General features: G+C 36.1%; 2 protein-coding genes across 8 annotated transcripts in view; one reads left to right on the top strand and one right to left on the bottom strand.

The window, feature by feature from the left end:
- The window catches only part of C8H16orf54 (chromosome 8 C16orf54 homolog), a 34,951-nt gene extending 32,994 nt beyond the window's left edge, over nucleotides 1–1,957 (top strand). For 2 of the 7 annotated variants that reach the window (XM_074197281.1, XM_074197279.1), the window contains exon 4: nucleotides 1,611–1,953. The gene's annotated coding sequence lies outside the window, so the exon portion shown is untranslated. Of the gene's footprint in view, nucleotides 1–1,260; nucleotides 1,485–1,610 lie in introns of all 7 variants that reach the window. The other 5 variants (XM_074197282.1, XM_074197283.1, XM_074197278.1 and 2 more) reach the window with 5 other exon arrangements.
- Nucleotides 1–14,761, bottom strand: part of CCNF (cyclin F) — a 31,285-nt gene that overhangs the window by 4,206 nt on the left and 12,318 nt on the right. The window contains exons 7-15 of the mRNA XM_074197275.1: nucleotides 14,146–14,250; nucleotides 13,542–13,619; nucleotides 11,871–12,022; nucleotides 10,560–10,724; nucleotides 4,645–4,768; nucleotides 3,382–3,562; nucleotides 2,461–2,548; nucleotides 1,558–1,657; nucleotides 1,242–1,369 (exon numbers count right to left, since the gene is read on the bottom strand). Coding sequence (XP_074053376.1) covers nucleotides 1,242–1,369; nucleotides 1,558–1,657; nucleotides 2,461–2,548; nucleotides 3,382–3,562; nucleotides 4,645–4,768; nucleotides 10,560–10,724; nucleotides 11,871–12,022; nucleotides 13,542–13,619; nucleotides 14,146–14,250 — 1,121 coding nt within the window. The remainder of the gene's footprint in view (nucleotides 1–1,241; nucleotides 1,370–1,557; nucleotides 1,658–2,460; nucleotides 2,549–3,381; nucleotides 3,563–4,644; nucleotides 4,769–10,559; nucleotides 10,725–11,870; nucleotides 12,023–13,541; nucleotides 13,620–14,145; nucleotides 14,251–14,761) is intronic.

Raw genomic sequence — 14,761 nt, 5'->3', positions numbered from 1 at the left:
TATACTAGGTCTTGTTTTTCCAAATGAATTTTATTACTTTAGCAAGTTCAAAGTATCATGCTCATGGTAGAGCATTAAAACTGTAAATTAGTTTTGTTAGTATTATCTTTTTTAAAATATTGGTATAGTCTAGTCATAAAACACTGAATTTTTTCCCCAGCAATAAGAGATTTTTTCATTTCTGTAAAGTGTACTTTTTAATTGAATTCATATAAAAATTTTTGTGTGGCTTAATAGGTAGATCCTCAGATAGTTTATGCATTTTGTATTAATTTGGAATGGGATTTTTCTTTCTATTATTGCTTATTATGCGTTGATATTATATAGAAATACTGATGATTTTTAAGAATTTATTTGCCTTGCAAAAAAAAAATTATTTGATGGGCTGCAACTTTGTTGGGGCTATCATTTCAATAAGCATTTTTCCTGATTCTCTAAGATTTTCCAAGTAAACCATCAAATCAAATGCATATAGGGATAGTTTTGTTGCCTCTTTACCAATGTTTATGGCTTTAATTTCTTTTTCTTGTCTTTTTTGTTAGTATTTGCAGAACTATATCAAATAATAGTGGTGAAACTGGGCATTCTTGCTTCGTTTCTATATTTATTTGGAAAGGTTCCAGTATATCTCCATTGTATTTGAGGCATGTTTTAAGTTTTAGATAGATACTTTTTATCTATCTAAATAAGTCCTTCTATGCCTATATTTTATAAAGTTTTTAGCAAAAAAGAGCGTTGTACTTTGTCACAGGCTTTTTCCTGCATCCTTAAACTCCTACAATGATATCTCAATTGATCATAATGTATGATTTCTTGGATAAACTGTAGTCTAACAGGATTTTGTTTAAAATTTTGAGTCAATGCTTATTAATGATATTGGTTTGTACTTTTCTTTTTGTGTTTTATCTTTCCCTAGTTTAAGTACTATGACTACATTTGTCCCGTAGAAAAATTCTGGAAAGGTGGTTTCTTTCTCAATTTTTGACAGTAATGTGTGGTTTGTATACTGTTTTGTAAAAGTTTGACAGAATTCTCCTACAAATCCATTAGGACCAGAATTTTTTTCTTTATAGTTATAGGTATTTTCTTTATAGTTACATCTGTTTTCTTTTCTGAGAAAAAATAGCACACTGAGACTATTGAATAAGTTAGAGATAAAAAAGCAGGACACACATTCCCTCTGGTGAGAAAACTGAGCCTCTGTAGAGAGGACTAACATTGTGGACATGCATCTCACCTACCTTTTGGTTCTCTTCCCAGATGGTGAGTTGAGGAAGGTCTGAATTTCTGCCACATTCAGGGAGGAAGAAGGTTCTGTGTCCTCTTGCTTCACTCCTAATAACTTGCACAACTGGCCATAACCCATTACCTTTGGGGGAAAAAAAAGGATAACTAGTAATAGTGCTTCTTCATTCCTTTTTCATCCTCTTCAATACCAAAATAGGAATGAGACAAATATAAAGTATCAACTAATTTTTAAACAGGTAATCTCAGTTATACATACTTCTCCCAAAACTGGACCTCTTTAGATAACTGGCCAAAGACAAAGAAGAGTACCTTTTCTTGGCCAATTCCTTCATATCGTTTATCCTCAAAACGTTGTTTTACAGCTGTCAAGGAAACTTGCCTATAATCCTTGGGGGCATCATCATGGAAGCTAAGAGAACAAGGCACAGGAAGAAGAAAAGAAATTATAGTAGTCAAATGCAGAGAAGTGACTCCCATTCCAGGGACAAAAGTCAATAATAAACTAGATGGAACAATACAGATGTTCTAAATTGTGTTTTGTTAGATTGATACTAGAAAATTGACAATCATTTAAGATCCACATGGAGCATGCACCTGACCATAAGAGAAGTCAAAGTGCTCACCCAAGAAAACCCTCTCATAACTTTTCATGCTATTGGTTTCTCTGGGGGGAGGAAGGGAAGAAGGGGTGGAAAGAAGACAAAGGCCAAGGTTAGTGCCTTTGTTTTGAACAATTGCTATTCTCATGGAAGTTTCTCATCCAATCACTAAAATCATTTCTTTGTCACAATCTGGTCATCAAAGAGTACAGAATCTTGGAGAAGCTAAAAGAACCATAGTATCAAGGTCTATTCCATTTAGTTTGACAGAATCAAACTTTGTATAGTATAGAAGTCATCTTTGGTAAAGGTCTGACTGTTGTGGTGGTGGTTATTATTATTTTCCATCCAGTCATCAGTGACACCAAAACCACTGGAATAAAGAAAAATAAAATTTTCTTTGAATGTTGGTTATTATAGCTTAGCACTAATACAAACAATGTTTGTGGGCAGTACAACAACCCATCCAAAGGAGGTCTTTGAACTGAACAAGTGTTTTCAGATCATTTGGGGGAAATGCTGTAGCCATAGAGTTGCTCAGAAGTTAAGGTTAACAGCATCTACATGAAGTTCCTTTCCCTTCAAGTTATTGTGAACTTTTTAGCTAACTTACCATTTTTTGTGAAGGCTCAAAACGCAGGGTATCAGGTCTTCATAGAAGAATCCAGTGCATTCCCACAACTGGCTTGTCCAGGGATGTGCTGGGAGAGAATTTGACAAAATAGTAGGGCTGCAGCATCACAACACTCACTTCTCAAGGGCATTTTATTTCATATTACCAAGATATTGAAGCGACTTTATTTCAAGTCAATTCTTTCAGCACCAGTGGCACTGCAGTCTAGTCAATGTACATGGGCCTTATCAGAGCAGAGATCTACAATGCCAAATAAGGAATCAGAAAAGGAACTTCAGTTTCTTTATATGGATAGAGTATTAGGGTGACAACCTGCCTGTCATGAAATGAAACCATAGAGATCTCATACACGGAGAGCTCTTTTTTGGCCACATTTCCACGACCTCATTCAAAACCCCAGATGCAAGAGAAACTGCGTGTTATCTTGTAAACTCTTTTCCCCCAGAAGTACATACAAATAAGTTTTTTTTTTCCCTTAGGTTTTTGCAAGGCAAATGGGGTTAAGTGGCTTGCCCAAGGCCACACAGCTAGGTAATTATTAAGTGTCTGAGACTGGATTTGAACCCAGGTACTCCTGACTCCAGGGCTGGTGCTTTATCCACTGCGCCACCTAGCTGCCCTACAAATCAGTTTTGCAGAGATAAAAATTACTTATGAAATATGAAACATCATCATTGTCAAATTCCACACCAATCCTATAACAAGACTGCACTCCAGTGATGTAGGAGAAGAGAAAGTTGTGTGACCAGGATAAGTCACAACATCTTAGGGAAAAAACCTGTTTCCTCACCTATAAAAGGAGGAAAATAGCACCTGGATTACTTCCTAAGGTTACTTGTGAAGATCAAATTAGAGAACTTTGTAAACTGTAAACAAATGCTAGCTAAGAGTGTATCTTACCTTGCCCATGCATCAACTTGGCCAGCAACAGGGCTGCAGCAGCCAGGTGGGCCGGGGAGTACACAGAGAGACTCGTATACAACAGGGAAAGTTCACAGATGAAGCTGTACAGATGAAGAGTCCTTCGCTCTGTCGGGACGACATTCATTAGCACTTCTTTGTAATCTACAAGAGTAGGGATCTAATAAAAGAGAGAACACTCCAATTTGTTAAACTTAAAATTTCAGATATGAATAACATTTGCTGCTTTGTGTAATGAAATATCCTATTATATAGAGAAATCAGTCTCTAAGATGAATTTAGATTTGTCTTCAAAATGTTTCATTTATTTTTAGAAACACAAATTTGGGGGCTAGATGTTCAGAAACTCATGTTATTTAGACAATATTTAGACATAATTGTGAGAGTCAATAGCAGCGGGCACTGAAGGGAATTCTGCTCTTCTAGGCCCTGGAATTGTATGCTTTCTAGAAGGTTCATTTAGAGTTTGCACTTTACTGGCCTCTCTGAGACCCCTGGATCACTTGCTTGGCATGATTAAGAATCAGAAAGATGATTTAATGCACACTTTTGAGCAGCTAGAAGGCTCAATGGATAGAATGTTGGGTATGGAGTCAGGAAGACTACTGTTCCTGAGTTTAAATACGGCCTCAAACACTGGCTGTGTGACTCTGGCAAGTCACTTAACCCTGTTTGCTTCCGTTTCCTCATTACCCAGAAGACCCCAAATAGGATCAACAAGAGCTGATATGACTGAAAAGACTGAACAAGAAAAATAGGTGCCAAGAAAGCCCCAAGTAGGGTCTTAAAGAGTCAGCTATGATTGAACAACAGCATGAACTGACACAAACTAGGCACTGTGCTTTCAAATGTTTAAAAAAGAACAGTGGGGCGGCTAGGTGATGTAGTGGATAAAGTACTGGCCCTGGAGTTAGGAGTACCTGAGTTCAAAAAAAAGAACAGGGGACAGCTAGGTGGGGGCATGGACAGAGCACTGGCCCTGGAGTCAGGAGGACCTGAGTTCAAATCCAGCCTCAGACACTTAAGAATTACCTAGTTGTGTGACCTTGGGCAAGTTACTTAACCCCATTGCCTTGTTAAAAAAAAATAAACAAACCAAAACTTTAAAAATGGGCACATTCTTAGTAAATCACATCCATAAATAAAGGAAAACTGATTAAACCCCCATCTCCCCCACCCCCAATCACTGACTCATTGGGGACAAAGAGAAGTACAGCTTTAATTTAAAAACACATAACTTACTCGAATCTTTCCTTCTAGGGCAGAAATGATCTCTCCCATCATTCTTACTAGATCTTCGTATTTATAAGTGTTATCTGTTAGCCAAACTGCTTCACGAATTGTCAAGATCTCTTTGCTAATGAAACTGAAATAGGAAGAAATATATAGCATACCTTAGTTAAATGTTGAAAGCTTGTGGGGTTTGGCAATGATCAGGACTTTATGGAAAGTTCTGCAATGTGCCAGAGAAAAGGTTTGAAACAATAAGATAAAATAACTTCTTTAACTTTCAATGCCACTGGAGAATGAAACAATATACAGACAAGAAAGAAAGGTGGTGATGGGGAGAGGAATAAAAGGAAAAAAAAAGACCGACATATTAGAGAAGGAAGTTAGGACAGATTAAAAAGGGGAAAAAAAAACAGCTGTCTGGTGGCAAATGATCAAACCATCTGCACAATCATTGCTTCCTCCATTAAGCCACCCCCTGAGCACCCTAAAATCTGTACTGAAAGAATGGGTAAAGGTCTAGAATAGAGATTTTAAAACTAGCTAAAAGTCAGAGGATTCCTTCCTTCTTTCAATATAACTGTTAGCCTTCTATAGGTATTAGACGTCCTAAAGCAATCATATGAATTGACAAAGGTAACAAAATGAGGTAACAAAATGAAAACTTCATCATGTATCTCCTGAATAAAAGGCTTTTTCTTGAGTTCCACTCCTGCATTAGCTACTACCTACTAGGATTTCTCAATCTCATTGTGTCCAAAAGAGAGCTCAGCAACCTTCTTGCCCAAGGCCTATCTCCTTTCTAATTCCCCCTACTCCTGTGAAGAGTACTCCCATCTTTCCAGTTGCTTGAGATTCATAACCTTGAAGCTATTTTCCATTCTCCTTCATTTCTCAACTTCCCCTTCACCATTAAGGTGAGAGGAAGGGACTCCCTTCTCTCCATTCACAAAACCACCCACTGGTTAAGGCCTTTAGCCTCTGCCACCTGGATTATTGCAAGAGCCTCTTTACTCTTTACTCAACACTAGTCTTTGTCTTCTCCAGTCTAACCTCCACATGAGCAGCTAAAACAAAGTTCATTAAGCATAGCTCTGACCATGTTATGCCCATGCACAAGCAGCTCTAGGGGTTTCTTAAGAGAAGAATATAAAAAACAAAGGTTTCAACATGAGGGTAGATAGTCAGAATTCAAAATGAGTCTGAAAGGCTGGGACAAATAGGTTGAAAGGGATAAGTGTAAGGTCCTATATGTCTTTATTTTGGTATTTTAAAAGTCAGTATATGGTTTATTTCTGTGAAGTTAATAAAAAGGAGCCAGACTCATTCCCTGTCAAAAACGAACAGAAATTCCATAAAGGATCAAAATTACAAAAAAGTTTTATATTAAAAAAATACAAAATTCCTTGGAGACAAAGAATAATTCAGATTTAATTATTTTAAAAATGCACAGCTTTTTATAAAAGGGAAAAATTTAAGAAATAAACTCAGAAAAATCTATGAAGGCAGTAATAGAAAAACTTATAAATAAGGAAAACAGAATAAAGAAGTTAAATATTTCAACAGATATGGCCAAAAGCAGAAATCAAAAAGTGAAATAAAAAGCAGATGTAGTAGCTGAAGTAGAAAAACAAGCATAGAAAACTGGCTAAGGATTTGAAAGTAGGAGATTGATAAATTTGTAGGACAGATATAGGTCAGAAAATCTCAGAAGTACTAGGGTTCTGGGAAATATTAAAAAAAGGGGAAAAGAATCTCATCACAATATTTTGAAATTTTCCTCCAAAACCATCCACAACGCCCCCCCCGCCAATAATTCTATCTAGCATCAATCCAATGTGGATAAATTTCAAATCCAATTCTCATAGCACATCATTACTAAATGACAAAACTGGTGAGAAAAAAATCCAGACTACCAGAAATTATGTACTGTCCACCCTCCGCTTCCTCCTGTCTTCTTAATTAATCAATACTTTACCATGATTTAATAAAAGACCTTAGTCCTGATTTAGCCTTTCTCTGAGTTTATTTTTCTTATGTTAAAAGTTGGACTAAATGAGGTTCCCTATTATTCTACATTCTTATACTAAGTAGTTAATCATGTTGCAATCTTAAGATCTTTTACAATGTAACAAAAACAAATAATAAAATATTATATTGGCTGAATTAGTAAATGATACAGTTGTATTTGAAAAAAGGAAAAAAAATGACCAATAAAGATGAAAATGTAAAGAGAGGAAAAAAATGAAAGGTTGGAGGAAATATTTTAGGGATGTTTACAGGATAACTAAAAAAAAGAATCTGTGGTCTCTCTTAACTAGTCTTGGTCTTCTCCAATCTAAATTCCACAAAAGCAGCTAAAATAGTTCTCTTAAAAAGCATAGATTAAATTTGATTTGAGTTATAGAAATAGAAAAACAAGAAAGTTTGAATTCTTTCTGTCAAAATAACCTAAAAATGATAAGATATTAAGATAGTGGTAAACTCTAACAATTTAATTGTACTTTCACCCTGTCTGCATTTATCTAACATACAGCACATGGATTCTACCTTTCATTGTGACTAAATCTATGGGAAATTCTCTCCCAGACCTCTTTCCAAAGAGGACTACATCAGAGGTGGGAGTGGGAAAAAGGGAGTGGTATAGTTTCTATCCCCCCACTTCCCCAGTTGCAGTGTAGGATACAATACTTACTGGTATTTGTTTAAAAAAAAAAGACAGGCAAGACTTAAGAGAAGAAATGTACTTTCCTCCTTTCATTGGAAAGGTGGGGGTACTGTGGGAGTGGTCAGTTTGTTGGTTTTACTTAACCTTTTCTTTAAAAGGGAAGGCTTACTGCATAGGAGCAGAAGTAGTAAATTTGGAAGTGACTGTGACATTAAAAAAAGGGGGCTTTAAAGAATTTTATTTTTTTGAAGGCAGGGAATAACTGTCATGACCTTAGACCACTGAGTCTTATCACCATTTAAGCCCAGTACCCTCTTAATCCTGATCTGATAGACTAATTGATAAGCACAATGATATAGACTCCAAATGAGACTTGTGGAGATGGTCATATAATCTGGTACAGATAAAAAGAAGGAATAAATGTAAAATGCCATTCCAGGGATGGTATGGTCTACTTGGTTTGTATGGTGCTTCTGAAATTTTTCAGCTTCATGATTCTGAAGTTAAAACCTGCTGCTAGTAGTTTTCTTTCTGATATTCTCATCTATACCTAGGATCCTGATGAACATACTGAATTGTTTGGACTGTCTTCCTAACCACTAGTTGCTAAAGAGAAGAAATAAGCTCTTTTGCAAACCTTAAAGTCCTAAATGATTGATTGATTGATTGTTCGTCCTTTGTTCTTGTGTGGCTTTATAAATTTTAGCTATCATCATCATTATAATATGCCAGTTTGAAGGAGGTGATGGTATACATGAAGCATAGAATGGCAGTAGCATTGTATATTGGAAAAAATTCAAATCCTGCCTCTGACACATATTGAATGACCAGGAGAAAGCCAATTAGCTTCTCCAAGATTAAGACTCCTCATCAGTAAAATAAGAATAATATCTACAGTACTTAGATTATAATATCAAAATGATACATGGGCAAGGACTTACATTCTTTTGTGCTCCCCCCAACCCCATTATTAGAAAAGAAATCTATATTCCAGTGGAGAAGGTTTTACTTCCATGGAAAATGATGGCTCTAATTATATAGCAATATAAGACATACAAAGCATTTTAGCATTTTTCTCAAAACAAGTTTGTGCTTTGGCTTCATTGGATACTACTGCTGTTTTATCCTTAGGTTTTCCATCTTAAAATTCCTCTCAGTAATCTTATAAAGCATCTTAAGGGTTTCTACTGGACACCAGAACACCAGTTTAAAGATGTTACTCAAATCTGCAGAAACAATTCATCATAGAGAATGATACAGCAAAGTTCTCAAAGGGGCTATCTTCTCACTACCCTACAACCAGCTCTGCATGTACTTCTCCCACTATTCACCAATGAATTAACTAGGGAGAAGGAGCCATACACAGCCAATGCCTCATTTGAAGCACAGAGGTGCCATCAGGAGATAGTGTGATATAATCATTATCCACACTACAGCAACTCCTAATATCCAATAGCTCAATGTATGGTAGCTCTGTCAGGCATTATTTTTCAAGAGGTTCAACTTTATTATCTAGGTTCCTAGGTATCATAATCTGCATGTGACTTTTGGTATCCATTATTGAGACTGGAATTGATTAGCATCCACAGTCATATGATTAGGCCAAAGACTGAGGAGCAAATCTTTGGACTATATTAGTCTTTCTTGCTCTACACATACCACCACCTCCCACCCCAATGCTTTCTCTCCTATGGTAACTTATTTTCTGTTTGTCTTAGCCTTCCTCTTCAACTTCAGTGCTCCTAAGAAACTCAGGTACCACCCTAGTCTGACCTTGATGCTTCCTGCACAATCTTTGCTTAATCATTGGTACATATTGTCCATGGGGTTATAATGAAATTAAACTAGAACAGTAATAAAGAAATTAAACTAAAACAAACAACTATTATTTGATCAAAGGTGTAACTTTATAAGGGAGTTTAATAATGAATTTCAAGGCCTAAGTAAGAGAAATGATAAAAACAGTAATAGATCACCTCATAGATAACACTGATATTATATATCAATGGGAACGTAGCCAAAGTGATACTCAGAAGTAAACTTATAGTGCTGATTGCCTATAGTAAGAGAAAAAAAAATAAACTTGAGTTGAATGTGCATTCAGAGAAAAGGAACAAAGTAGTATGCTAAATGAGAGAAGTCAGAGGATTATTAGTGATTATTATCATGGTGAAAAGCTAGAGAATAACTGAAATAATAAATAAAACAAAATAAAATGAAGTTGATTTTTAACAAGATCAACAGAATTGGTAAATAATTAGCAAATAATTTTCTTAACATGAGAGAATTTAAAAAATGTACAAGGCTTTGTTTGGAGATTTATTCCTAAATAGTTCACAATTTAAAATTTTTTTGGGGAAAAAAACTGGGATGTTTTGTTTGATTGTAAATCAACATCATGAAGTGGTTGCTAAGATTTTCAATAATTCCACAGGCTATGTTAACCAGAATATAGCATCCAGTCTCCATAGGTTATTATGTTCGATTCTAGGGACCACATTTGCACATTGGAGAGTATCTGGAAAGTAGTATCTCTGATGATGATGTATATAGAAACCACATCATATAAAAAATGGTTTGAGTAATTGGGCATATTTAATCTAAAGCAGACCTGGGGACATGATAATGTCACTTTACATGATGGTCTTTCAGATAACATGAAGGGTTTTTTTTTCTTTCTAGAAAGCAGAACTTAATGCAATTGGTGAAAGTCACATTAAGATAGATTTCATTGGAATGTAAGGAAGAACTCCATCAAATTAGAATGCCATCTCTTGAAACAACAAGTTCCTATCCCAAGGAGTAAGTAAATTTGTTAGGGATATTGGACTTAGCTTCCTACATTAAGTGTTTAGCTTGTACTAAGTTTAGTTGGACTAGTAACTAAGGTTAGTCTTAAGATTCTAAAAATGAGCAAAAAAAAATTCTAAGATTCTAAAAGTAAAAGTGGAATAAATTTGACAATTCAGATTTAGAAAGGTATATTTTAGAACTTAGAAACCCAGAGGAACAAAGAAGCTACAGCTGGGTTACATGTTGTAATAAAGTATAAAAACACAGTAGAATTATAAGGTTAAAATTCCTGCCTAAATCCTGCATCTACTGTTTATTTGGCTTGGTTTTGAGTTTCTGGAGAGTTCTTATGTATAAAGCATACCATTAGGGTCCAAATAACCTTAGAAAATCAGCAGTCACCCAATCATTAGATCATTAACATTTAGCTAGCATGGCAGGATCTGTAAACAGGCAGGCATCTCACCGGGTACAGATGACCATGCAAGCAATTCCTAGAAGCTGCAGTTTGGCTCGCGGCACTACTCTCAGCTTCAGGTACCGATCCACACATTCCACTGTCATATGAAGGCAGAGGCTTGTAAAATCCTTCATGGTGGCAACTTCCACTAGCCAGTCAATCAAAATGTACCTATGAAAACAGCACCAAACAACACTCACAGTCTGCATAAGTAAAATCATTTAACAAATTATACTTAATAAAGCTAATAAATCTCCAATATAAATTTTTTTCCTCCTTCAGGAGGAGTCTTTAACAAGCATATTCTAAGCCAACCTTGACCATAAACTGAATCAACTTGGGCAAATGAATAAGCTGTGGTCTAGGTGACTCCTTTCATGATGCATGGAGATGGTACATGATTAATTTGGGTAAAATGATCGATTCTAAGGAGATCACAAACCTGAATTGGTCATGGGGTGTTTACTCTCCCTTGGACTGTCAAACCCAGCTTTTGGTTCTCCATTACACCCACAAGACTTGCTCAGTCAAGTGTGTCTAAATTCCTATAAACTTGTCAGCCTCAGGACCATGAGTTAATCCTTTAACAAGGGTTAAAGGATCATCTGCTTTCATATGACATTGACAAAACCTTCACTAGGAATTGGTATTCAGTTTGAAATACTACCTTTCTAGATGGTTGTGTAAAAGGTAGAAAGTTAAGATGAGAAAGAAGGGAAGTCACTTATCTAGGGACCTCACTAATTTGATGGTCATAAAACGAATGAACTAAAACTTCTATATCTGAAGGAACTCTTTCATCTGTCACTAAGATTACATATTCTTATTCAGTACAAGCAAGCTTAGTCTTGGCTATAGTTGCATGAGAGTGGAAGACCTTTGAAGAATAGATACATAGATGGTGCAAGAAGAGATGGTCAAATAGTCTAATCATGAAGGAAACATCAGAAAAGTCATTAAAAATAGCAGGGCTGTTGAGGGCATGTAGCAAAAGAACAGACAACTTTAAAATGTACCTGAAAAAGATCCTGAAAGCATAACATAATTATAATGGTCTAATAATTGTTGGTCATAAAAATAACCTAATCATGCAGTTCTAAACATTAAAATTGTATTTAATATAATTATAAGTAGGCAGGAAATATGAAATAGATAAAACCGACTAAAAGAATTTTAAATTAAAAACCTTTAAGGTGTTTTAGTTAAGTTGAAAAAATGATTTATGTGCATTCATTCAACCCTAATAAGGCTGGATAAACAAAGCACAGTAAATTCCAAAGAAAGTAATTCTATGTTTCTTATTTTATGAGTGCTTACCTCATTGTGTCATTCATTCCTTTCTGCACAGTGAATATGCTCTCTTTACTGACAGGACGAGAAGCCTGAAAGAGCTGTAACACCACTTCATTCGAAGATTTTGCTTCTAATCCAAGTTGATTTCCATTTCCACAAGCTTTGGCTAAAGATATCTTGAGGAGAAAATCCCAAACCAAAACTTAAGCACAAGTGCACACATGTGGGCAGGTTATAGTGGCAAAAAGGAATGGACTTGGAGTCAGGGGCCTGTCTGGCTCAGATCAAGTCATGGGCTCTCTGGGACTCAGCTTTCAAATTTGGGGATTAGACCAGATGACTTTTTTTTCCCCCTAGGTTTTTTTGGCAAGGCAATGGGTAGGTAATTATTAAGTGTCTGAGGCTGGATTTGAACTCAGGTACTCCTGACTCCAGGGCCGGTGCTCTATCCACTGCACCACCTAGCTGCCCCCGATCAGATGACTTTTAAGGTCCCTCATGGGTTTTCTTGCAGTATGGTGTAGAGCAGGGATCCCTGGCTTTGTAGTCAGAGGATCTGGGGAATCTTATCAGATGGGCCCCTGGCAACACGTTCATGTCAGCGGGTAGTACACTGGGCCTGGAGTTGAGACCCTTAAGTCTACACCCAGCCTCATAACATCCAGGTGATGTGTAGATTATTATTAGAAGGAGGCATTAGTAAAGACTTGAAGATGATAGGACTTAACTGAGCCTTGAGAGAGGGTTAGGATTTGGACTGACCAAGGGGAAAGGAATATCCTTTTCTTTCCTCTACGTTTTTAAGTAATGTAAAGAAAGAAAAATGTTATATGACCACATGAAATGCTTATGTACAAAAGAGATCAGATTTGATTTGCTTGGCCCCAGAGGCTGTAATGAGGAGCATTAGATAAAAGTGACAAAGAAAAATGTGGGCTTCACTTAAGAAAAAAAGAAACAAACCACCCCCAAACTGATTAGAACTATTTAGAGTAGAACAGACTGAGTTGAGACGAAGTAAAATTCCCCTTCTTCCAGATTTGAAATCTCAGATTAGATGCCACTTGTTGGGGATATGCTAAAGGGAATCCTTTCTCAGTTATTAGTTATACTAGATGGCCATTCAAGCTTCTCCCAGCTATGAAATACTGGGCATGAGATCTGTTTTTTTTTTTAAATTTTTTGCAAGGCAAATGGGGTCAAGTGGCCTGCCCAAGGCCACACAGCTAGGCAATTACTAAGTGTCTGAGACCGGATTTGAACCCAGGTAACTCCTGACTCCAGGGCTGGTGCTCCATCCACTGCGCCGCCTAGCCACCCCTGAGATCTGGTTTTTAACCTAGATTTTAATCATTGATTTTTCACTTTTCTTCTTTCTGAGTCTTTTTTAAAAAAATTATTTATTTAAGGCAATGGGGTTAAGTGGCTTGTCCAAGGTTACACAGCTAGGCAACTATTAAGTGTCTGAGGCCAAATTTGAATTCAGGGCCTGTGCTCTATCCACTGTGCCACCTAGCTGCCCCTTGAGCCTCTTTCTTTATCTGTAAAATGTGGAAAACATCTACTCCAGATAACTCACAGGGTTTTGTGAGATGAGAGAAAAAAATATAATGACTAAAATAAAATACACTTAAGAAATATAAACTTGTATTCAGAGTGAATAAATAGTAATAGTTTGGTTTCAGAAGATTTTACCTGTGCTTCCCAACAGCCCTTGGTTGCATAGTCCCTGAGTTTCCGGAGGCTCTGGAGATATCTTCCAGGGTCTGACATCTGTCAATGGAAGAATATCACAATTAATTTAATTTTTTTGTCTTTTGTGGAACTCAAATGTGACTCCACCATTTCTATTCTACATCCACTTAAGAATACTGTGACTTGGTTTATTATCAATCCTATCACTACCTAAAACCCCTCAAATTCTGGAAGGTGCTGCCAGTATAAAACCAATCAGAATCCTTTTCATTACATCAGAGATATTAAGCTTTAGAAGGACCTGAGCTCAGAGAAAGGGGAGGTTTGTTTGATCTATTGATATGACTTTTACCATATCAAAAAGTCCATTTTGAGTAAGAACACACTATTTTTATTTTTGAATTAATCAATAAACATTTATTAAGTGCCTATTGTATAGCTTGTTGAAACAAAGACAAAAACTAAACAATCCCTGTCCATCAAGGATCTTAATACAGTATTGGAAGAAACATATACATAGGTAGTAAACATACCTAAAGTAAAGGAGGAGAGAGAGGATAAGCAGTTGGAAGAGGACAAGGAAAGAAGATTCAAGGTTACTTACAGCAGTCTTCTGACTACTTTCCCAAAGGAGGTAAGAACTATTTAAACATCCCTGATTAGATGATGCCTCAAACATTTCAAGTGCTTCTTTTCTTTTCTCTTCGTCCTAGGAATAAGTCAAACCATAAATTCTCTTTCACTTAAAACCAGCCATATATTAATTTTTATTGCCACTTATATTTACATCAATATGTACATTAAATACTATGCTAATAGGCAATAGGATATCCATCCTTAATGGTCAACATTCCAGCTCTTAAACAGCAATGTTTTGCTTCCTAGAAAATGTTACTATTTTAAAACCTAAGCTTTCTGAGAAATGAGGTAATGTATATATAGTACTTTGGAGATCTTAAAAAATATGGAAAAATTTCACTATTTCTTATTTTTTCTCAGAAGTTTAGCTTTAAAAAATTAAGCAAGAAAAAATGTAACTCCCAGTGTGATCAAATATCAGCACAAACTAGCATTTGAAAAAAGATTCAGGTGATAAGGAAATCACTTTCTATGTGGACAAAAAGACAGGCATGTGTGAAATGGAAGATTTCATGGTCACAAGTAGAATGACAATATGACTTATTAGTAGGTTAAAATTAGAGAAAAATTTGACCACACCA

Source organism: Macrotis lagotis, chromosome 8 (genome assembly GCF_037893015.1).
Source record: "Macrotis lagotis isolate mMagLag1 chromosome 8, bilby.v1.9.chrom.fasta, whole genome shotgun sequence".
Lineage (NCBI taxonomy): Eukaryota > Metazoa > Chordata > Mammalia > Peramelemorphia > Peramelidae > Macrotis > Macrotis lagotis.
The sequence above is the reverse complement of the archived record's forward strand: the minus strand, read 5'-3'. Positions and strand labels throughout refer to the sequence as shown.